The following is a 25,693-nucleotide window of genomic DNA, read 5'->3' on the forward strand; positions in this document are numbered from 1 at the left end:
AAGGGAGTAAGACAGGGTTGTAGTCTCTCTCCGATGTTACAATTTGTACAGAAACCAGATGGCAGTTATACGAGTAGAGGGACATGAAAGGGAAGCAGTGGTTGGGAAGGGAGTGAGACAGGGTTGTAGTCTCTCCCCGATGTTATTCAACCTATATATTGAGCAAGCAGTAAAGGAAACAAAAGAAAAATTCGGAGTAGGTATTAAAGTCCATGGAGAAGAAATAAAAACTTTGAGGTTCGCTGATGACATCATAATTCTGTCAGAGACAGCAAAGGACTTGGAAGAGCAGTTGAACGGAATGGACAGTGTCTTGAAAGGAGGATATAAGATGACCATCAACAAAAGCAAAACGAGGATAATGGAATGCAGTCGAATGAAGTCGGGTGATGCTGAGGGAATTAGATTAGGAAATGAGACACTTGAAGTAGTAAAGGAGTTTTGCTATTTGGGGTGCAAAATAACTGATGATGCTCGAAGTAGAAAGGATATAAAATGTAGACTGGCAATGGCAAGGAAAGTGTTTCTGAAGAAGAGAAGTTTGTTAACATCGAGTATAGATTTGTCAGGACGTCATTTCTGAAAGTATTTGTATGGAGTGTAGCCATGTATGGAAGTGAATCATGGACGATAAATAGTTTGGACAAGAAGAGAACAGAAGCTTTCGAAATGTGGTGCTACAAAAGAATGCTGAAAATTAGATCGGTAGATCACATAACTAATGAGGAAGTATTGAATAGGATTGGGGAGAAGAGAAGTTTGTGGCACAACTTGACCAGAAGAAGGGGTCGGTTGGTAGGACATGTTCTCAGGCATCAAGGGATCACCAATTTAGTATTGGAGGGCAGCGTAGAGGGTAAAAATTGTAGAGGGAGACCAAGAGAAGACTACACTAAGCAGATACAGAAGGATGTGGGTTTTGGGAGATGAAGCAGCTTGCACAGGATAGAGTAGCATGGAGAGCTGCATCAAACTAGTCTCAGGACTGAAGACCACAACAACAACAACAACATTAAATTTTCAACTGTCTTTAGTTACTGTAATATCTTTTCAATTCCCGCATAAACTTCCTCTCTGTCTCTTCACCTTCTTCAGGTAATTGTGACATACAATTAGAATTGTTGTTGGTGGATTGCTGTTGATTCTGGTTAGAATGTTGTTGTTGTGGTCTTCAGTCCTGAGACTGGTTTGATGCAGCTCTCCATGCTAATCTATCCTGTGCAAGCTCCTTCATCTCCCAGTACCTACTACAACCTGCATCCTTCTGAATCTGCTTAGTGTATTCATCTCTTGGTCTCCCTCTACAATTTTTACCCTCTACGCTGCCCACCAATGCTACATTTGTGATCCTTTGATGCCTCAAGACATGTCCTTCCAACAGATCCCTTCTTCTAGTCAAGTTGTGCCACAAACTTTTCTTCTCCCCAATCCTATTCAATGTCTCCTCATTAGTTACGTGATCTACCCATCTAATCTTCAACATTCTTCTGTAGCACCACATTTTGAAAGCTTCTCTTCTCTTCTTGTCCAAACTATTTATTGTCTATGTTTCACTTCTATATGTGGCTACACTCAATACAAATACTTTCAGAAACGACTTCCTGACACTTAAATCTATACTCGATGTTAACAAATTTCTCTTCTTCAGAAACGCTTCCCTTGCCATTGCCAGTCTACATTTTATAACCTCTCTACTTCAACCATCATCAGTTATTTTGCTCCCCAAATAGCAAAACTCCTTTACTACTTGAAGTGTCTCATTTCCTAATCTAATTCCCTCAGCATCACCCGACTTAATTCGACTCCATTCCATTATCCTTGTTTTGCTTTTGTTGGTGTTCATCTTATATCCTCCTTTCAAGACACTGTCGATTACGTTCAACTGCTCTTCCAAGTCCTTTGCTGTCTCTGAGAGAATTACAATGTCATCGGCGAACCTCAAAGTTTTTATTTCTACTCCCTGGTTTTTAATATCTACTCCAAATTTTTCTATTGTTTCCTTTACTGCTTGCTCAATATACAGTTAGAATAACATCGGGGAGAAGCTACAACCCTGTCTCACTCCCTTCCCAACCACTGCTTCCCTTTGATGCCCCTCGACTCTTATAACTGCCATCTGGTTTCTGTGCAAATTGTAAATAGCCTTTCGCTCCCTGTATTTTACCCCTGCCACCTTCAGAATTTGAAAGAGAGTATTCCAGTCAACATTGTCAAAAGCTTCCTCTAAGTCTACAAATGCTAGGAACGTAGGTTTGCCTTTCCTTAATCTTTGTTCTAAGATAAGTCGTAAGGGCAGTATTGCCTCACGTGTTCCAACATTTCTACGGAATCCAAACTGATCTTCCCTGAGGTCGGCTTCTACCACTTTTTCCATTCATATGTAAATAATATGTGTTAGTATTTTGCAGCTGTTACTTATTAAACTTATAGTTCGGTAATTTTCACATCTGTCAACACCTGCTTTCTTTGGGATTGCAATTATTATATTCTTCTTGAAGTCTGAGGGTATTTTGCTTGTCTCATACATCTTGCTCACCATATGGTAGAGTTTTGTCAGGACTGGCTCTCCAAAGGCCATCAGTAGTTCTAATGGAATGTTGTCTACTCCCGAGGCCTTGTTTCGACTTGGGTCTTTCAGTGCTCTGTCAGACTCTTCACGCAATCCCATTTCATCTTCATCTACATCCTCTTCCATTTCCATAATATTGTCCTCAAGTACATCGCCCTTGTATAGAGCCTCTATATACTCCTTCCACTTTTCTGCTTTCCCCCCTTTGCTTAGAACTGGGTTTCCATCTGAGCTCTTGATATTCATACAAGTGGCTCTCTTTTCTCCAAAGGTCTCTTTAATTTTCCTGTAGGATGTATCTATCTTACCCCTAGTGAGATAAGCCTCTACATCATTTACATTTGTCCTCTAGCCATCCCTGCTTAGCCATTTTGCACTTCCTGTCGATCTCACTTTTGAGACGTTTGTATTCCTTTTTGCCTGTTTTATTTACTGCATTTTTATATTTTCTCCTTTCATCAATTAAATTCAATATTTCTTCTGTTAGCCAAGGATTTCTACTAGCCCTCATCTTGTTACCTACTTGATCCTCTGCTGCCTTCACTACTTCATCCCTCAGAGCTACCCATTCTTCTTCTACTGTATTTCTTTCCCCCATTCCTGTCAATGGTTCCCTTATGCTCTCCCTGAAACTCTGTACAACCTCTGGTTTAGTCAGTTTATCCAGGTCCCATCTCCTTAAATTCCCACCTTTTTGCAATTTCTTCAGTTTTAATTTACAATTCATAATCAATAGATTGTGGTCAGAGTCCACATCTGCCCCTGGAAATGTCCTACAATTTAAAACCTGGTTCCTAAATCTCTGTCTTACCATTATATAATCTGATACCTTTTAGTATCTCCAGGATTCTTCCATGGTGAGAATATCTCTCGATAAACTGTCCACATAATTCACTTTTTGCCCTGCCTTCCTATTCATTATGAATTCTGCTCCCATTTTATCATTTTCTGCTGATGCTGATACTGGTGCTGATATTACAACACATTTCTGTCTTCTTCCAAAATGGAAATAATGTTTCCCTTCACTGACCCATATCATATCTAGACTGAGCCTTTGCATTTCCCTTTTCAGATTTTCTATCTTGTCTATCTCATCCAAATATCTGACGTTCCATGCTCAGACTCCTGTGATGCTACGCTTTCATTGATTATCAGTCTTTTTCTCATGGTCATCTCCCCTTGACAGTCCACACCTGGAGAGTCAAGCAGGGGTCTAATCTCCAGTCTTTTGTCGATGGAGGGATCATTGTGACACTTTTCAGTTGTAGGCCTCGTGTCCTACTGATACATATTATGCATATTTAATGCAGTGGTTCAGTTGCCTTCTGTATCCTTATACCATTGATCATTGTTGATTCTTCCACATTTTATGGGCAATTTCCTATCCCCTAAATCAACTGGTTATCCTGAAAAACTGTTTGCTCCTTTGTCCCCCTTGACAAGGCCGTTGGCAGAATGAGGGTGGCTCCTTATACCAAAAACCTGTGTGGCCACCGTTGCTGATGATTTTTATTCAAAACTTAAGCAGTGTCTGGGATCAAACCTTGGATGCAAAATGTTTTGGTCACTACTTCAGATGCCCACTCGAGGTGTATATAATTGTGAAAACATGCTTGATACCTTAGCAGCAAATAAACCTGAGCAAATAGGGTGCAACATGATGGATACAGAGATTAGTGATCACAAGGTCGTTGTAACAAGACGGAGTACCATAAACATACAAACCCTCCAAAAATAAAATGTACCCATTTAAGAAAGTAGATAAAAATTCACTTGACACCTTCCCAAGGGACAGTCTCTTCTCCTTACAATCTGTCTGGATTAAGTTCAAAGAAATAGTGTCAGTGGTGGTTGAGAGAGGTTACTAAATCAAGAGATATGTATGAAATAAATTAAGGCAAGATGGTACTGATCCCACATGGTACACAAGAGGTCAGAGCACTGTTGCAGAAATCATTAAAAAAAAGCGTGACAGATTTAAAAGAATGAAAAATCTTCAAGACTGGTGATGTTTTACTGAAGCTCAAAATGTAATGTGGACTTTAATGGGAGAAGCCTTTAATGGTTTCCATGACAGAACTGTCTTAAAATCGGGCAGAAAATCCAAAGAGATTCTGATTGTATATGAAGCACACCAGTGACAAGACAATCAGGACCTTCAGTGACATTACCACTGAAGCAGAGTTACTAAACTTGGCTTCTGAAATTCTTTCACCAAAGATGATGAAGTAAATGTTCCAGAATTTGAATCAAGAGCAGTTGTCAACTTGAGTAACTCATTGTAGTGAAGCAGCTTAAATCAATTAATAAAGGAAAGTGTTCTGGTCCAGATTGTATGCCAATTAGGTACATCCTTATCAATCTTATGCAACCGCTTGTTCAATGAAAGATCTGTACCTAAAGGCAGAAAGTTTAACAGGTTACACCAATATTCAAGAAAGGAAACTAGTAATCCACTGAATTATGGACCCATATCACTACCTAATGTCCATGTGAAGTAGCATTTTGGACTGTTACTATGTTCGAACAATATGGATTACCTCGAGGAAAACAATTTATTGACAAATAGTCAGCACAGTTCCAGAAAATATCATCCTTGTGAAACACAAGCAACCCTTTATTCACATGAAGTAATATGTGCTATTGACAGGTGATCACAAATTGATTCAATTTCTCTGGATTTCTAGAAGACTTTCGACAGTGTTCCTTACAAGACACTTCTAAATTAACATGCTTACCTATAGAGTATTGTCTCTGTTGTGTAACGGATTCATGATTTCCTGGCTGAACGGGAACACTTCGTAGTAACTGATGGAACATGACCGAATAATGATATCTGGCTTTCCCCAAGAAAGTTTTATAGGCCTCTGCTGTTTCTAATTTGTATAAATGATTTAGGAGACTACCTGAGCAGCCTTCTTAGACTGTTTACTGTTGATGCCATTATTTACCATCATGTTAAGTCATCAGATGATTAAAAGTTTGCTGCAAAATGATTTAGATAAGATCTCTCTATGGTGCAAAAAGTTGCAATTGACTTTAAATAATGAAAAGTTGAAGTCACCCACATGAGTACTAAAAGGAATCCACTAAATTTCAGTCATATGATAAATCACACAAATATAATGCTGTAAAATCAAATAAATCCTTAGGGATTACAGTTACGAATAACTTAAATTTAAACGATCAAGTAGCTAAAGATGTGGGATAAGCTAACCAAAGAGAGTGATTTATTGTCAAAATATTTAGAAAATGCAACGGGTGAACTAAAGAGACTACCTGCACTACATTTGTCTGTCCTCTTCAGGAGTATTGCTGCATGGTGTGGGATCCATCGGAGACCAGAGGGCTTTCAAAAAGTTCAGAGAAGGGTAGTTCATTTTGTATTATGATGTAATAGGGGGGAGAGTGTCAGGGATATGGTACGTGAGTTAGGGATGTCAGTTATTACAACAAAGGCTTTTTTCATTGCAGGAGGATCTTTTCCCAAAATTTTAAACATAAATTTTCTCCTCTGAATTAAAAGAAAGGTTCGCCCCTATCTACACAGGGAGAATTATCATCATAAGAAGATAAGAGAAATCAGAGCTTGCACAGAAAGATTAAAGTGCTGATTTTTCCCTAGTGCTGTTTCAGGATGGAGTAGTGGAGAAATAGCTTGAATGTGGTTCAGTGAACTGTCTTCCAGACACCTAGTTGTGAATTACAAAACAGTTATGTAGATACCGATACAGACAAGTTAAAGATGCTACCTCTAGACAGTGGATAATATCTTCCTCAAGAGCATGAATATTGGCAAGAAAATCATAGGAATCATTTCTTTTCCTTTAATAACTGATATTATTGTTATATGAATAATGCTTTGCCTGTATATTATTTTATTGTTTCCTTTTTTAGTTTCTTGTTATGTCATTCTCATCTGTACTCCATTTCATAGACTGAAATTAAAACATTTGTTGCAGACAAACCTCAGTGCATATTTTTATGTTTGGAGTCTCCTAGGAACTTGATTCATAGAGACTGATTTTTAAGTCCAGTTTGCATTTTTTTTCTAACAGATTATAAAAATAATGGCAGAGGTGGTCCCAGCTATGAGAGACACAGTAATCGCTCTGAAGACCGACCTAGAGGAAGAGGAAGAGGACGCCCTCCAGGACTGCGTGGCAAAGAGATTGGTGAGTACTATTGCTGCTGACTTAGTTTTCGCTGTTATCCCAGTATTCATGTTAAACCTACCAGTCAGTATAGGTTTTGGAAGTGGGAGAGAGGTACTGACAGATTGGAACTGAAGTGTGCCTGGATGACTTGGTGGTTAGGAATGCTGCCTGCTAAAGTTGAGAGTCTGGGTCCCATTTCTAGTTGCTGTGGATGTGTAAGCTGTCTAGCAGTTTCAATTTATTGTGTATCCTTGCATGCATTAGATTGGATGTGGCTTTGGCAAAATAGATCTCTTTAGATTTGAGCAAGGACATGCTTCTGGTACACAATTTGAGTAGCTGTGGCAATGACAACATAAAAAAACTTGTTTTAAGACATCAACACCAGGATGTGGATAAAGAGGAGAGTACACTGGCAAAATCCCTGGCCTTTCTTCTCTTCGTTCAAACTATTTCGTTCAGTATAGCTAGAATCCTCTGAAAATCCTAGGTTATAGAAGTTTTCTGTCCAATTGAGGTTATAGACCTACAAGACTGGAATTTGCCATATATCCTACCATTGTGGTATAGCTTACATGGACTAGACAGAGTAGCTTCACACCTTTGTAAAAATAAAGTTTTAACAAAATGTTAGTTTGGTTTCTAGAAGGGTTTTTCCAACAGAAAATACTATATATACTTTCACTAATGAAATATTAAATGCTCTGAGTCACCGAAAGTCACCTGTTGCGATTTTTTGTGATCTATCAAAGGCTTTTGATTGTGTAAATCATGGAATACTTCTAGATAAGCTCAAGTACTGTGATATGAGTGAGACAGTGCTCAAATGGTATAAATCATACCTAACTGGAAGAGTGCAGAAAGTTGAAATAAACAGTTCACATAATATGCAAAAACCTGGTGATTTCTCAAACTGGGGGGACAATCAAGAATGGGGTGCCACAAGGTTCGGTCTTGGGTCCTCTGCTGTTCTTAATATATATTAATGACTTGCCATTCTATATTCACGAAGATGCAAAGCTGGTACTTTTGCCAATGCTACAAGTATAGCTATCACACCTGACAGACAAGAATTAACTGGTGAAATTGTAAATGATGTTTTTCAGAAAATCATTAAGTGGTTCTTTGCAAATGGGCTCTCATTAAACTTTGACAAAACATAGTATATACAGTTCCACACAGGAAATGGAATCACAACATTAATAAATATAGACTTCGATCAGAAATCGGTAGCTAAGGTAGGATATTCAAAATTTGTTTGTGTATGCATTGATGAGGGGTTGAACTGCAAAAAACACACTGAAGATCTACTTATGCTATTAGGGTCATTGCAAATTTCGGAGATATACATCTGAGTAAATTAGCTTACCACGCCTATTTTCATTCTCTGCTTTCGTACGGCATAATATTCTGGGGTAACTCATCATTGAGTAGAAGACTATTCATTGCACAAAAGCGTGTAATCAGAATAATTGCTGGAGCTCATCCAAGATCATCCTGCAGACAATTATTTAAAGAGCTAGAGATCTTCACTGTAGCCTTAGACACCTTTTATTAACCTGACACGTTCCACATCATTACGAAGTGTTGTATTCATGATCTATGGGACAAGTACTTATCTAATCTAATCTAATACTATGGAAGCACACTACACTGAACTTAAAAGATGTATTCACTTTTTGCAACCAAATAATTCTGGTATTGCTGATTATTGTATATCCACCAGACATCCGATGGAGCATGATACAATAATTTTGCTCACTGCAACATCAGTTTGGGATAACATTAAAAAATCTGTGGAAATACACATAGAGAAACATCTGTACGACTATGAAAATGGGTACCAGTCAGGTAATAAGTGGAACCTCGTCATTTCCATGATGTGCTTTAAACAGAGACAATGGAGTACATCAGTGACCACGACAAATGATAAGGTGAGGTGATCTGAATTCTGTGATTCCATTGGCACCAATTGGTGTGCTCAGTCTGTGTCGCCTTGATCGTAATGCATCTGCAAAATATGAGGTCAGTTCAAAGAATTCTGGAACATTCGTAATTTCACACCAATGGTGTATTGGAGTATAATTGGATGGCATCTGTGGATATGCCTGTGTTTACTGTGTAAATGCTGGAAGTTTTATTGTTGCATGTCTGTTAGTTATTATTTGGTGCTGGATTGTGTAGAATGTCGTGTCGCATAGTTTGCATATTTCGAGATGGCAGAATTGGAGGAGCAATGAGTTTGCACCAATTTTTTTTGTGAAACTTAAGAAAACCTTTAGAGAGACACCAAATGACACAGGAAACCTACAGTGATGAGTGCTTAGCCGCACTCACTGTTTAAAAAATGGCCGGATGGAAGTTAAAGATGACCTTTCAGGACTCCTTCGATGTCTACTGACAGCACTCATGTCAGGAACGTCACCCAAAATTGTGCTTGCCAATTGAAGGCTGACTGACCAAGAGAGTGCAGAAGAAAGTAAAGGTTCACTTGCATCATGTCATGAAATCCTGATGCGGCATCTTGGAACGCATAGTGTTGCTGCCAAGTTCATCCCGCACCTTGTGAGTCAAGATGAAAAAGACCTTCGCCTCACAATCTCTGAAGAGCTTTTGGATTGCACAGATGAGAATGAGGAGTTCCTTAAGACAATTATAACTGGTGATGAGGTGTGTGTCTACATTGAGACAAAAGTTCAGTCTTCACAATGGCTTGGCAAGGTTCTCCAAAACCAAGAAAAGCTCATCAGGTCAGTTCAGATTAGAAAGCTGATAGTTTTCTTTGACTTAGAAGGATTAGTTCATTATAAATTTGTGCCACAGTGACAAATTGTTGATCGATGGAACTATCAGGACTTGTTGCGACTTCTGCAAGAAAATATGAGAAGGAAACAACGTGAAATGTGGCGAGGCAATTCATGGCTCTTGCATCATGATAACCCACCTGCACATTCATCACCGTTGGTGTGTCAACTGGTGCACAAAAAACAAAATCACTGTGCTACCTTATCCTCTGTACTCTCCAGTCCTGGCCCCTGTGGACATTTTTTTATCTCCAAAGTTGAAAACACCATTGAAAGGACGAAGATTTGCAACGATAGACAAGATTAAAGAAAATTTGCAGATTGTACTTAGCATGATCCAGCAAGAGGCATACCAAGGCTGCTTCTGGAAGTGGAAACAGCGTTGAGAGCTGAGTATCTATTGTGGAGGAGAGTATTTTGAAGGAATCCAAGCACAAAAAATAAAAGGTAAGAGTAGAAAAATTTTGTGGACAAAATTGTGGTATTTTTTAACAGACCTCGTACACAAGCATGCTGTCAAGTTGCAGGATGGAGCAAGTTTTACCATTCTTTGATGGCTCACCTGAGGATGCCTGGTAGGTGTCCAGTTGAAATGTCATCCAGTGAAGTGAACAACAACCAGCTACAAGCCTGGAACTTCTTTGAATATCGCCACTGTAATGTAATATTACAACAAAAGGTCTTCAGTGACCATGATCATCACTGGAGGCAATAGCCATGAAGAGCTGATGGGACTCTATTGTATTGGATTTAAGATCTTTATTCCTAGTCCCATTCTAGCTATAAAAACATTATCTCCAGAAAGGTGTCTATCTGAAATTCTATGAACTTTACCAAGAATGTGTTGACATAGCTTTGTGCCATGACTTTGCCATTTGAATTATAATTAGAAGTGGCTGACATGGTCTGATGAATTGTCATTCTGATTAGCAGTTAGGTTTGTGAGTATTGAATGCCCTACTTTGCTTTCCTTACTCTGTATATGCATTGTTTGTCAAAACAAAAGACCATTTAAGGTGTAAAACTGCCTGACAAGAAATAAAATTGGAGGAGAAAGTGCATATAGAAGTAGGAGATAGGTTAGTGAAGCAGTTAGTTTTACAGAGCACTGAATTATCTGAAAGTAAAAAAGTAACCTTCAGAGCTACTGTATTCAGTTGGAGGCAGAGTAATTAGAAAGCTACTTGAGCTGGTGGTATAAATGTGTGAAATAGGTACCTTGCCATTAAATTTGCAGAAGAATGTGGTATCATCACATTACCAAAGAGTGTAAAAATATTAGTGGCTGCTGGAAACATTCAACATGGTGCAGTGTACCTTGAAATCTTGGAAACCTGGAAGAAACCAAGAATTTTCAAAATTGGGGAAGGGGGGAGAAACCTTAAGTGTTATTTAAAAACCATGATTTTTTAAATTTTTTTTTGCAACCATAGCCATACTGAGATATTACCAGTATAAACTGTGTGTGATTTTTCAGATAATATATGACTATTCCAAGAGGAATGTATGTCTTATACACGTGATAGCTGTAGGTGATCCAGGGTTTACAGTGTGATTTGTAACTGATTTATGCTCATCGAGCTGTCGCTGAGGTGGGGATCTGAGGAAGCTGATTGGTGCTACTGTGTATGAGTTGGGGAGAGACGGGAGAGTTCATTGCTTCGAAGTGTCGCATAAAGGACAGATAAGCCGCTATGGTAGAAATGCACGAAAGTAATAAGTTCTGTGAAAACGTTTTATAGACGCATTCATATTCAGTTTAGTACAATGTCCAAAATTACGTTAAGCCAGCTGTAGAGTTCGCACAGAATACCGTGGTGGGGGGTTGTTTATGGGCTGGCACTGTACGGGAAACGCAGAACGCTGGATGGGAAATGCCACTCTAAACCGAAGCCTATGCTCAAGTTGTTGTAATTATTAAGTGGGTCTCCTCCATGCCCACACTTGCGTGGTGGCCATTCAAAAAAATGTGACCCTTGTTTCGGTTAGTATATAAAAAGAATTCCACTGAAAATGTAAAGATTTATTTTTTCTTGGCTTGTTAACCATTTGTAACTTTCAGAGAAGCATCATGAGTGGCGAATTTTGAGTAAAACCTATACGTTTCTCTTCTTGCCATATTAAAATTTGCTTCTTTTACCAAAACACATAGTTTACACTGTGCCAGCTCACTAACATGTTGTCCAGATGAAGTTGTGAGAAAATTCTGAAACAAAGGTTTGTTAAGTGAGGAACTGAGGAAAATTAAGGTCAGTAGCTTATGAAAATGTTCCAAAACATATGGCATTTCTCGTTTCATCGGCTGTTGATGATCCCTAACAATTACATTGTTTCATCGAAAAAGTCATGTAATTTTTGGAGTAACACTGTAGGTAGTGAATTTTTGCACAATAACCATTTGGCAAAATACTCTCCCCGTTGCGTGCTATTATTTACCAAAATCTCATTTAAGTATCTCACACCATTTATGACCATTAACAAACTAATGGGCACATCATCGTGTACCTGATGTATGAAGCTACAAGTAACACAAAAATGAAATGTTTCTACCAATAGATTCTGTAAAATCATTTGAGAAAGATAGTACAGCATGCGCCTTGATTCTGTCGTTGCCGACTGGCTGAAACATGGCAGACACTGTGCGCAACCCCTTCTGAGGAAACGAAGTAACTCGTCCAGTGCTTTGCATGAAAATTGGTCACTGGACATCGGCCACCACATCCTGCATGGACTTTAACTCTTACATCCTGCGCGGATCTTAACTCTTACTGTGTCAACCATTAGATTGTTGTAGCTTTCGGCAGTTGAAGACAAGACGTCATAGTCACGAAAAGTAATGACTTGCACTGATATGTACAGATCTATGGGGCTGAACGACTACTCGACAGTGACAGACTAACATATTATGAATGGATAAGTTAAAGCTAGCCATCAGTTGCACCATGGAGTAATCAGCAATTTTGTGTCTGTAAATCTAGCTTGTGAATGCTTGCATGGCCATTTCGTCCAGTGGAACATCACTAACCATCAGTAGTAATGGAATGAAATCAAGGCTGTTGTAACACAATTTTTCAAACAGGAGGAGACTAATGACATTTTAGACGTTTGTAATTGGTCTCATTTTGAAGCATTTATACAATTATCATTTTAAGTAATGATTCACTTTTTTTTAAAATGTACTCTCCCGTTAGCGTTTTCTTCCATTCGCAGCACTGCACGACATTTATAATAATTTTTCTCGCTTTGCCCTCGTGTTGATGGCGTCATAGATATGGATGAGCCAGAAGTAGCTTCTTCATTCATTGTTTTTCCTCTCTGTCACCTGCCTGGATAAAGCTGAAACACGTGATTGTTCACTGCATAATGGCTACTTACTACAATGCCACATACTGCTAGATTTTATTGGTGGGCTGTAGTTCCATGCAGCACAAAATAAAATAAACTTTTTCCTTGAAATGCGTTCATGTAGTCCATAGCACTTTCACTTTGAAGCAGCTGAATAAAGATAGAAAATCACGTAACGATATAAATAAAGCAAGCCTGTTGCACTGACCGTTAAATAAAAGAACGCACAACTGGTAATCACAATTGGTGATATTGTGTAACCAACAGTAATTGACAAGAGGACAAACAGGATGAAATTGTTGTATTGCTTTGAACAAGTTCATGCCAGCAGATTATTTAAAATAGCATTTTCACCTTGGAGGTGTTGAAAGCGCAAAAATATCGAACTCGCATGCAAGCACAACGCAATATTGAAAGTCTTACGAGCTTCTATTTCCGTGGTTTGCTCCTGATCCCAAAAACAGCACAAATGCTACTTGTACTTGGTACAAGAAAGTGGTGAACAGTTCCAGCATAGGTAAAAGTACTTTGGAAAGTCACGCTGAGAGCGTAAATCAGTGGAGTTCCAGTGCAAAATTGCAAAAGTCGCTGCCACCAGATGCCCTCATGCAGCGTTCCGGACCTTTGAACAGTCAGTCATACACCACTCCCAGGTATTTTTACAAATAATTTTTACACAACTTATCATTTTTTAAATCATCTATTTTTAGTACCAGTACGTCTAAGTTTGTATGAAAATCGCAAATTAATTTACTAAATATAAAACTTCAAAAATACATTGTTTGAAAAGAGATATCATTTTATAAAACACATAAGCAACTTACTTTTGCTATTTAGTCATTCTCCTGGAGAGGGACAATAGTCTTCAGTGGTTTGGTTTAGGAATGAACCAGTAACATCCCCCCCCCCCCCCCCTACCATCCTGATTCCTTAAAGAACCGAATTCCAGTGTGTGAAATTGCTTAAAAGTATTAAAAAAAAAAAAAAACCATACTGGTAGTAAAGTGAAAACAGATTAACATGACACGCTTGCAGCTAAAACAGTGAACATGTAGTAATTGATAAAGGTTCCTCTCTCATTATTTTATGAGGCTGCAAGGGAGAGAAAGTTTTAAAAGGTTCTAAATAAGTTGTAAAGTTCATTGGAAGTCACTAAATGCTATCGTTCTCAAATACTAGATGAATGTAGTCTGGGTAAGTTGCGCACCATGACTTATGCTATCAACACATGTGCCCAGTTTTTGACTATAATATTTGACTTATTGTGTTAAACCTTTAATGTATCTCTTAATTTTTATTTAGCGTATGGCATTTAAGTAAATTTCGGTATTGGATCATGTTATTCTGCATTACATACCATTACATATATTCACAGACAAACATCTAGTCCTTGTATATATTCAATGGATTTTTTGGATGCCATGAGGAATTCTTCAAAGTCTCCACTGAATGCTCTGGCACTGCAGTCTTCTCTGATGTGTTAGATGGTCTGCTTAGGTGCACTGCAGTCAGATGCTGGTGAAGACAGCAGTCCCCACTTGAAGATTGAGTTAGCACATCTTCCATGCCCACTTCTTAATCGGTTCAGAATTGACCAGATCTTGCAGGGCTGATCAAACCCAGGAACTGCCTCAGTAATACAAGGCAATAGGTCTCAAGTTGTTGGGGCATTTTGGAGCCCTTCTCTACTCAAAGAGTTGATGTCAGCCTCATTGGAGGTGTCGAGAGCAAGAGGAGGGTGTCTTGAACGAAACCTGTGATACTTAGATCAGTTATATTGATGTGTACTGGTAGTTCAAGGCTTACTCAAATCTTGTTGTATTGCCTGACCAAGACTGCTTCTCATTGCATTTTTGGGGGTGGTATATTGTCACAGAAGAAGCTGAGTAGCTCCATGGTGTAGTGGTTTGATACTAAACTGTTGCATTGATGGTCATGAGTTCGAAACTTACCTGGACTGTACAATTTTAATTTCTATATTCGGTTCGAGTTCATTCTAGAAGTATCCACAGATGTCAAGAATCATTGTACTGGAACGTTTTGTAGGGTGCTACAAAAAGGTACAGCCAAATTTTCAGGAAACATTCCTCACACACAACTAAAGAAAAGATGTTATGTGGACATGTGTCTAGAAACGCTTAATTTCCATGTTAGAGCTCATTTTAATTTCGTCAGTATGTACTGTACTTCGTCGATTCACCTCCAGTTGGCCCAATTGAAGGAAGGTAATGTTGACTTCGGTGCTTGTGTTGACATGTGACTCATTGGTCTATAGTACTAGCATCAAGCACATCAGCATGTAGCATCAACAGGTTAGTGTTCATCACGAACGTGGTTGTGCAGTCAGTGCAATGTTTACAAATTCGAAGTTGGCAGATGCCCATTTGATGTATAGATTAGCACGGGGCAATAGCCGTGGCGCGGCAGGCTTGTATCGAGACAGATTTCCAGAACGAAGGTGTCCCGACAGAAAGACGTTCGAAGCAATTGATCGGCGTCTTAGGGAGCACGGAACATTCCAGCCTATGACTCGCAACTGGGGAAGACCTAGAACGATGAGGACACCTGCAATGGACGAGGCAATTCTTCGTGCAGTTGACGATAACCCTGATGTCAGCGTCAGAGAAGTTGCTGCTGTACAAGGTAACGTTGACCACGTCACTGTATGGAGAGTGCTACGGGAGAACCAGTTGTTTCCGTACCCTGTACAGTGTGTGCAGGCACTATTAGCAGCTGATTGGCCTCCACGGGTACACTTCTGTGAATGGTTCATCCAAAAATGTGTCAATCCTCCATTCAGTGCAAATGTTCTCTTTACGGATGAGGCTTCATTCCAACGTGATCAAATTGTAAATTTTCACAATCAACATGTGTGGGCTGACGAGAATCCGCATGCAATTGTGCAATCACATCATCAACGCAGATTTTCTGTGAATGTTTGGGCAGAGGCTTCATTCCAACGTGATCAAATTGTAAATTTTCACAATCAACATGTGTGGGCTGACGAGAATCCGCATGCAATTGCGCACTCACATCATCAACACAGATTTTCTGTGAACTTTTGGGCAGGCATTGTTGGTGATGTCTTGATTGGGTCCCATTCCATGATTAATGTGATTTGAAGAGAAGTAATAAAATGAGCTCTTACATGGAAAGTAAGCGTTTCCGGACACATGTCCCCACAACATTTTTTCTTTCTTTGTGTGTGAGGAATGTTTCCTATAAGTTTGGCCGTACCTTTTTGTAACACCCAGTATATTCTGTATGTGTTCTGGTCGGAGGCAGTTCGCTCCGCACTCGTGTATGTGCAAGTGCTGAATAAACTTTCGTTAAGTGAAGTTAGTGTTCGTCGTCATCCAGTTACACCGTCATCTACGTGACATTATTCTGATGGAGGCGCTGGGTATTGGATCTTGTGATAGTGCACATTATTGATGACACGGTGGTTCCCATCAGGCCGCGACAGAGCCACCATTTACCTGAGGAGAAACCCGAGTTCAAGCAATATTCAACAGATTGCAATCTATCGGAGGCAGTAGAAGAAGAGGACTTTATGGTGACAGTAACTGTGTGCCAACACATGAGACATCCTTCCAGGTTCTCTGGTGACAATGGCCAAGTTCCAAACAAGTGGCTGAAGGTATATGAGCATTGGAGGGCACTGCCAAGCAATGATATGAGAACAATGAGGAGAAGTTCACAAACTGGAAAGTATTCAAGGCGGAACTGCGCAAGTATTTCGGCAGCACACAACAGCAGAAGTGCAAGGCTGAAGATAAAGTGCAGGGCACAGTGTCCAGCAGAAACTACAGCATCCTGCATTCAAGACGTCTTGGAGCTGTGTAAAATAGTGAATCCTAGAATGAAGGAGGAAGATGAGGTTGCACATCTCATGAAGGGTGTTGCTGAGGATATGTATTGAGCCCTAGTCCTGAAGTTTGTTTCGACAGCAGACGACTTCATAAAATGGTGCCAGTATATCAAGACAGTGCATCAAAAAAGAATTACATGCAAGGAGTTTGAACGGCTTACAAACATCATATCGATGTCTGTGATGGGGGAAGCAACTGATTTCACAAGTGTTCTTTGTCAGATAGTGAGAGAGGAAGTTCAGAAAGCACTTGGATTTCACGGCGAGCAAGAAACCGAGCCACTTCAAGAGGTCATAGGGAGGAAGTGGAACAAACATTGAACCCAATCTCTCGTCCTTCATTTCCCTTTAAAACAGCTAAAAAGTCGACACCCAGGTGGAGTTACGTTCCTACAATGCCGCATGAGGAACCTGTTTGGGCACCATGGAAGACTGATGTCTGGAGGCCCCAGGATAACCAACCAGTATGTTTCCACTGTTGACGACCAGGACATGTGGTGCATTATTGTCAAGAAAGGTGGCGGATATTTGATGATGCCCACGCCAGAAGACAGCAGACTGATTTTAGCCGATGCCAACTCTGGGACGACGAATATGAACATGAAGATGTGGGTGCAGGACAACGAAGGTCACCATCACCGCAAGCTAGCCGCTGGAGAGGATGCTCCCCAATATGCCGATCAAGGTCTCTATCGCCGTATAGAAGCTCCAGCTGATCACCTAGCCGCCGCAATCTGGAAAACTAAAGGGTGTTACATTCCTTGAAGGTGAGGCCGCTGAAGAGAAAAATCTTCCGCTATTGATCAGTACAAAAATGATAGAAAAGTACGTCGATATCCTCATGGATGGCCGACCAGCCCAAGGTCTTGTGGACTCTGGAGTATCATATTCAGTCATTTTGGAGTAGTACTGATGCCAGTTGCAGAAAACCGTATTCATTGACAATAGAACATCTCTGCTGAAGGTGGATAATGGGAAATATGTAAAACCTACAGGAAGATGTACCATTCGTGTGGGTATAAGTGACCATACACAGCCCTTAGAATTCATCGTTTTGCAAGAGTGTAGTCATGACGTCATTCTCGGATGGGAATTTTTGAAAGCTTCTCAGGCAATTATAGATTGTGGTCACTCGAAGATTATGCTAGATGAGTTGAGATATTGTGGACAGGAAGATGCGCATCTGAGTGAGTGGAGACTATGTGTGCTGGATGAAGTGATCATTCCTGCAATCAATGCTAGAAAGGTAACTTTCATGTGTCATGCCGTGCATCAACCTATGGGTCTTGTAGTGGAATGTAAGAAAGCATACCACTGAAGAATAACTTCGTCACCCCAGCCTCTGTCATCTCGTTTAAGAACTAATTTGGTGAATTGTGGATAGTTAACTGTCGCCAAGAACTGCAGATCCTTCCAAGATGCATGTGTGTAGCAAACACTGAGCCTTTAACTGAAGAACAGCTAAGTGTCATGGAAAGCTCTGTGGGCGAAATAAGCGCTACCGCTATGAGACAAGATCTTCTAGCTCAACTATCACCAGATCTCACTAAGGAACAACAGAAGAAACTACTTGCCATTCTTAAAGAGTTCTCTGAATGCTTCAATCCACAGGCGAAGAGCAAATAAGACAAATCGATGGTGAAGCACCGGATTAGGCTAGCACTGGAGACCATCAACCAATAAGCCAGAGAGCATACCATGTGTCCGCAACAGAACGTCGAATTATTCGTGACAAGGTAGAAAAAATGATGAGGAATGACATCATTCAGCCTTCACAGAGCCTAGGGTGTCACCAGTGGTCCTCGTCAGGAAGAAGGATGGCAGTTAGTGCTTTTGTGTTGATTACAGGAAGCTTAATGAGATAGCTAAAAAGGATGTTTAACTTCTTCCACAAATTGACGATACACTAGATTGTCTGAAGGGGGCTAAGTTTTTCTCAACCATGGATATGTACTCGAGATACTGGCAAATCGAAGTAGATGTGGCTGATCGTGAGAAAACTGCATTCATCACTCCTGAGGGCCTGTATGAGTTTAAGGTAAATGCCGTTTGGTTTGTGTAATGCACCAGCAACTTTTGAATGGATGATGGATAATCTTCTAAGGCGTCTGAAGTGGACAATGTGTCTTTGTTATTTAGGTGACATTATAGTGTTCTCAGAGACATTTGATGAACGTATAAAAAGACTGAGGGACGTTCTTAAGTGTCTCCAACAAGGTGGACTGAAACTTAATCCAGGAAAGTGTCTCTTTGGTGCAAAGGAATCCATCTCTTTGGAGTAAAATAACTCAAAATACTTGGACACCTTGTGTCAAACACAGGTGTGCGGCCAGACCCAGAAGAGGTGAGAGCTATAACGGAATTTCCTATTCCTAAAAGTATTAGAGATGTGAGAAGCTTCCTCGAATTTTGTTCTTATTACCGTCGTTTTATCAAAGACAGCCCACTCCAAGAGTTGTTAAAAGCTAATGCTAAATTTATCTGGGGTGGTGCTCAACAAGATTATATCGATGTTCTGTGAAAAGCTCTGACAAATGACCCTTTACTTGGTCTGTATGATGAGAGAGTACCTACAGAACTATGGATATATGCCAGCAGGTATGGGATCGGTGGTGTTCTGGTGCAAATTTCGGATGGAAAAGAGAAGGTTATAACCTGTGCTTCTAGGACACTTGCAAAAGCCGAGACAAACTACTACTCTACAGAAAGAGAATGTCTTGCTGTGACCTGGGCCATGTGCAGATTTCGAAAGTATATATATAGATGGCCAATCACAGTTGTTACAGACCATCATTCACTTTGTTGGTTGACAGGTCTTAAGGATCCAACAGGACAATTCGCCACATGGGCTCTACGTCTTCATTACCATAGTATACAAAAGTGGAAGAAAACATCAAGATGCCGACTGTCTCTCAAGAAACCATGTGCAAGACCATCAAGACTTTGATAATTAATTTAAACCCTTTGCTGCCGACAGGTGTAGTTGGTGTATCTCGACGGGGACAGCTGATAATGTGTGCCCTGACCTGAACTCGAACCCGGGATCTCCTGCTTACATGGCAGGTGCTCTATCCATCTGAGCCACCGAGGACACAGATGAATAGTGTGACTGCAGGGACTTATCCCTTGCATGCTTCCCGTGAGATCCACATTCCCAACTGTCCACAATCTACATACGTGATGTTCCTAATAGATATTTGCCCATTCACTCATTACTTACACCAACTAAGGTGATGATTCCCGTAAAAGTTTGGGCAACCTGTGCACATTCGACCCGGTCGGGGCACATATTTTCAGCTGTCCCCATCGAGGTATATCAACTACAGCTGTCGGCAACTGAGGGTTTCATTTAATTATTATTTATTCTAGAGAAGATACATGGTCATCACTGGTATCTGTTCTTTCGAGAACAGTTACTATCATCATATGAAATGCTTATTTCAGTAGTGGTACAAGTCCATTACCTCCTCTTTTCTGCCTATAATGCTTCTGACATTAATGATCCAAACTAACAGAAAGAAAGGTTCATCTCTAGCAAGAAGCCATGTGCTTGAATATTTCTGGTATCTCAACTGCAGATTTTTCAGTGCTCATTTAACTTTAGGACTCTGTATCTCAATATGAACAAAAATGGACTTGTACCACTATTGAAATAAGCACTTCATATGTAGTTACGTGGCTCGTCACATGACTGCCTACCATCTGCAAACTAACAGTCTTACTGAACGCCTCAATAAGACCTTGGCCGACATGCTATCAATGTTCATCAATGTTGAGCAGAGCAACTGGGATGATGTGCTACCTTTCGTGGCGTTTGCCTACTACACCGCCAAACAAGACACCACAGGATTTATGCCATTTTTCCTGGTGCATGGGTGTGAGGTGACTATGATGATGGACCGTGTGTTTCCGTTACGTCCTGATGACATGGACAATGACTACATTGACCAGGTGTTGACCAGAGCTGAGGAAGCTCAGCAGTTAGCTCAACTTCGCATGCTGCACGCACAACAAAACGATCGCTGAAGGTATGACACTGCCCTGTTGTCTGGTGATCTTGTCTGGATCTTCACTCCTGTTTCGAAGGTTGGTCTCTCTGAGAAGCTCCTCAGGCACTACTTTGGACCTTATAAGGTTGTAAGACAGTTGTCTGATATTACTTATGAAGTTGAAGATTTCGACCCCGACGCAAGACGACAAAAGATCAGAGATACAGTCCATGTACTTCTAATGTACCCTTATAAGGGTCCTGCAACCCAGGGTAAATTTGGAGCTTCATCGACAGGCAACAAGTGGAAAGGTGACAAAGAGCGTAGCAGCTAAAGAAGTTCTAAGAAGATCACCACCAGGGTGAGAATCAGTCATCAGGAGTCAGAGTATGCAGGACCAATGACTCGTTCCCGGACTAGGAGGACATAACACCGAGACACTGTTCTCTTAAGGAGGGAGCAATGTCACAGAGGAAGCTGAGTAGCTCCGTGGTGTAGTGGTTTGATACTAAACTGTTGCATGGAGGGTCGTGAGTTCAAAACTTACCTGTACTGTACAATTTTAATTTCTATATTCGATTTGAGTACATTCCACAAATGTCAAGAATCATTGTACTGGAATGTTCTGTAGCTGTATATATACTGGATGTGTTCTGGCCGCAGGCAATTCGCTCTGCGCTCTTGTATGTGTAAGTGCTGAATAAACCTTTAAGTGAACTTGGTGTTCGTCATTCATCTAGTTACACCTTCTTCTGCATGACAATATGACTAAGGACAGGTAGTCATATGTTAGGTGTAGACATAATGGTTCCTGAAATAATGCGCATAGTGCTGTTAAGTTTAACATCGATTTTGTTCACATGGCTACTGTTTAGCCATACTGGTGCACAGTACTCCGCCACTTAGTATACCAGGCTCACCACAGACATCCTCAGAGTTGTTGCTGTCGATCCTCAGTTGGTTCCACAGAGGTTGTTTCTTGTTCTCACCTTGGCAGCTGTTTTTGTAAGGTGTGATTTAAATGACAAGGTACTGTCTAACGTGACTCCCTAGGTACCTTGGCTCCTAGTTGTGGTTGAGGTATGTGTTGTCAAAGTATGCTTCCAAAGCTCTGTCAGCTTCTCTATTATTGAGATGGAAGCAAGTTACTTTTGTCTTTGTGGCGTTAGGCATAATCCTCCATTTATGGAAGTATGCTGCCGGTGCAGACAGATAGGATGTCGGGCATTCTTCCATTGTATCAAAATTGGTGTGCCTTGTTGCAATGGCCCAGTCGTCAGTGTACCCAAATTTTGTACAAGCTGCTTCTGGCATGCAATCAGTGTATAGTCTGAAAAGCAGTAGGGCTAATACCAAGCCTTGAGGTAAGCTATTTTGAAGAAATTTTGGGCTACAGACTTTGTTTCCCATGTTGACCTGGAATCCTCTGTTACCAATCATGTTACCAATAAGCTTTGTCACTTTTTGCCACGGAATTATTTTTATCAGTTTATAGAGTAGGCCTTGTCTCCAGACGGTGTCATGGGCTGCTGACAAGTCAATTACAGCCACAGATATTGTTAATTTTTTTATTTTTTTATTTATTTTTTTTATAGGAATCTGGCTTCAATATGTGTTGTAAGGGCCAGGACTAGGTCTGCACAGCTTCGGTTAGGATGAAAGCTGGCTTGTTCTGCTGGGATGGCTGTGAGTATTGTCTGACTGATCCTGTTATGTAGTATTCGTTCCAGAAATTTGTACACCATGCTAAGCAGTGCGGAGGCTTTACCTGGTTTTGTCTCCTTTATTGGTGCCGAGATTTCTTCGAAGGGTGATGTCACATGAATATTTAATGTCAACACTGGCTGTTGCTATTAGCTTTCTAAGTTCACATAAAATGTATATTGTTGTCTCTCTTGGTGGTTTATCCTTTTAGATGTTTTAACAATGTGCAGAGCAATTTTGTTAGGTGTTGTGGGGTATTCTTCTCGAGTGATAAGGCTGGCTCCTCCTAGTTTTTGAAGCAGGTACCATATTTTTATTTATTTTTTTTAATTTTTTTTCCCTTCCCCCTGGATACTTCAAAGTCCATGGTCTGAGTAGTTTCCATCCACTTCTGTTGTGCAATATCGAGGCTGTGCATGAGTTCATCTGCTATTTCTCTGTCACTGTTGCTTTGATAGTCATTATACAGTTCCTTACATTTCTTTTCACAGCCTGGAATGTATTCTTTGTGGTATCCTCTAGGTATGTGCTTTTTTGCTGTACTGATGACTGCTCCCACAAATATTTTACAGCTATCGGCAGATGGAGGGATTCACCTCAGGCATTTATCAAAGCCTTCAGAGTAAGCTTTCCAATATGCTTTTTGTAGGTTCCATCTGGGTCAAGGACTTGAGGTTATCAATGGAATACTTGTGCCAATTTCTACTAGGACTGGATGGTGTTCACTGTTAGTGAAATCTGGCAAAACATTTTGGCTTGTGTTGAGCAGCTAATGACTTACTTCTGCTGTGACAAAGCAAAGGTCTGGGTCATACTCCCATTTCCAGGCTGCTGATCTGAAGGAACTATGATCTTTAGCATCGAAAATGAGGTGGATGTTGTTTTTTTTTTTTCGCCCAGTTTGCTAAGGCTTCACCATTTGTATCAGTTGTTCTGTATCGTTTTTGCATGTGGTGGCTGTTAAAGTTTCCTACAAAGACCATGGGACGGCAATATGATTGGAGCACATCTGCTGGCCATGCGGATCCTGGTGGTTAGTAAATGTTACTTATGACCAATTCACCTATTTTGATTATCACGGAGTGGATATTGTCATTTGTGGAAGTGGATAGCAAGTGAGCATTCTCCATTTTATTTTTGATGTATGTTGCTACTCCATAGGCGTGTTGGTATGTTGCACCAATGATATCATATCCTGGTATTTTTCCTCCGGAGCATAGTTGATCTAAATTATCTGTGTGGGTTTTCTGTAGGGCAACCATATCAATGTTGTGTTAAGTCAATAACTTTTGAAGAATTTGATATTTGGTTTTACTAATGACGTCAATATTCGGTTGGCATATTTTTAATACTTGATCCAAGTTTCCTAGACTTTTGGCCCTGAGAAGGGCTTTTTATGTGATTATGAGTTATTTTCCCTCAGTTATGTATTTCTCGAATAGCTAGGAGATCTAGAAAGATTGTCTGCCTGCCTGTTTTGTTGCCTTCTTAGCATCACCCAGGGGTCACGTGTGGGGCAAATTTCAGGTTTACGCCCACGGATGTGAAGCAACATCGACCCCCATATCTCTTAATAAGTAGATTACTACAGGATTTTAAATTTCTAAATGTGGTCAGTAATTATATGAAATACAGAAAATAAAATTTTTGTTACCCTGGAAGCTGTTAAATAACTTGCAGTTGGAACAGGGATTGACTGTTTGCTGTTTAATAAGTGTGAGATTACCTGTATGAGCCAAAAGCGAGTTCAAACATCATACAGGTTGAGACTTGAGAATCACATTTGCCCAGTTATGCATACAATATTCTTCTCAATGATAGATACTAAAAACATTAATAAAATATGCATCAAAAGACATCGAAGCAATTCAGAGGTGGGCTGCTAGATTTGTTACCGATAGGTTCGAATAACGTATAACTGTTACAGAAATGCTTTGGGATGGGAATCCTTGGAGGAAAGGCAATGTTCTTTTTGAGGAAGACAGTTGAAAAAACTTAGAGAACCAGCACTTCAAGCTGACTGCAGAACAATTCTACTGGCGCAAACATGTATTGTGTTTAAGGACCATGAAGAAATGATAAAGGAAATTAGGGCTCATACAAAGCCATATAGACAGTTGTTTTTCTCTCGCTGTGTTTGTGAGGGAGCAGGAAAGGAAATGACTAGTGGTGGTACAGGGTACCCTCTGCCATGCACCGTATGGTGGCTTGCAGAGAATCTCTGTAGATGTGTATGCAAGGAGGAAAGTGAGGATGGGAAGAAAATATTTGTTTGCACAGATTTTTATTTTTCTTGAGGGAGGTGGGAATTTAACCCCAATTTTGAGAAATATTGTAGACTATTTTTAATCTGAAGTACAATTTATTAATTTGTAAATGTGCATTATTTACTAGTTAATATACAGGGTGATTCAAAAAGAATACCACAACTTTAAAAATGTGTATTTAATGAAAGAAACATAATATAACCTTCTGTTATACATCATTACAAAGAGTATTTAAAAAGGTTTTTTTCACTCAAAAGCAAGTTCAGAGATGTTCAATATGGCCCCCTCCAGACACTCGAGCAATATCAACCCGATAATCCAACTCGTTCCACACTCTCTGTAGCATATCAGGCGTAACAGTTTGGATAGCTGCTGTTATTTCTCATTTCAAATCATCAATGGTGGCTGGGAGAGGTGGCCGAAACACCACATCCTTAACGTACCCTCATAAGAAAAAATCGCAGGGGGGTAAGATCAGGGCTTCTTGGAGGCCAGTGATGAAGTGCTCTGTCACGGGCTGCCTGGCGACCGATCCATCACCTCGGGTAGTTGACGTTCAGGTAGTTACGGACAGATAAGTGCCAATGTGGTGGCGCTCCATCCTGCTGAAATATGAATTGTTGTGCTTCTTGTTCGAGCTGAGGGAACAGCCAATTCTCTAACATCTCCAGATACTGTAGTCCAGTTACAGTAGCACCTTCGAAGAAAAAGGGACCAAAAACTTTATTGGCTGAAATGGCACAGAAAACGTTCACCTTAGGCGAGTCACGTTCATACTGAGTTGTTTTCATCGGATTCTCAGTGCCCCATATACAGACATTGTGACGGTTGCCTTTCCCGTTAGTGTGGAAAGTTGCTTCATCACTAGACACAATCTTTGAAACAAAAGATTCATCTGTTTCCATTTGAGCAAGGATAAAATCGCAGAAATCGATTCTTTTAATCTTATCAGCTGCAGACAGTGCTTGAACCAATTTCAGACGATAA

At 40.2% G+C, this 25,693-nt stretch overlaps 1 protein-coding gene across 2 annotated transcripts in view; it reads left to right on the forward strand.

Moving 5' to 3' along the window:
* Nucleotides 1-25,693, forward strand: part of LOC126335293 (ATP-dependent DNA/RNA helicase DHX36-like) — a 200,124-nt gene that overhangs the window by 17,060 nt on the left and 157,371 nt on the right. For both annotated transcript variants that reach the window (XM_049998385.1, XM_049998386.1), the window contains exon 2: nt 6,628-6,744. In XM_049998385.1, the coding sequence (XP_049854342.1) occupies nt 6,628-6,744 (117 nt within the window). The remainder of the gene's footprint in view (nt 1-6,627; nt 6,745-25,693) is intronic.

The sequence above is a fragment of the Schistocerca gregaria genome, chromosome 2 (genome assembly GCF_023897955.1).
Source record: "Schistocerca gregaria isolate iqSchGreg1 chromosome 2, iqSchGreg1.2, whole genome shotgun sequence".
In the NCBI taxonomy this organism is placed as follows: Eukaryota; Metazoa; Arthropoda; class Insecta; order Orthoptera; family Acrididae; genus Schistocerca; species Schistocerca gregaria.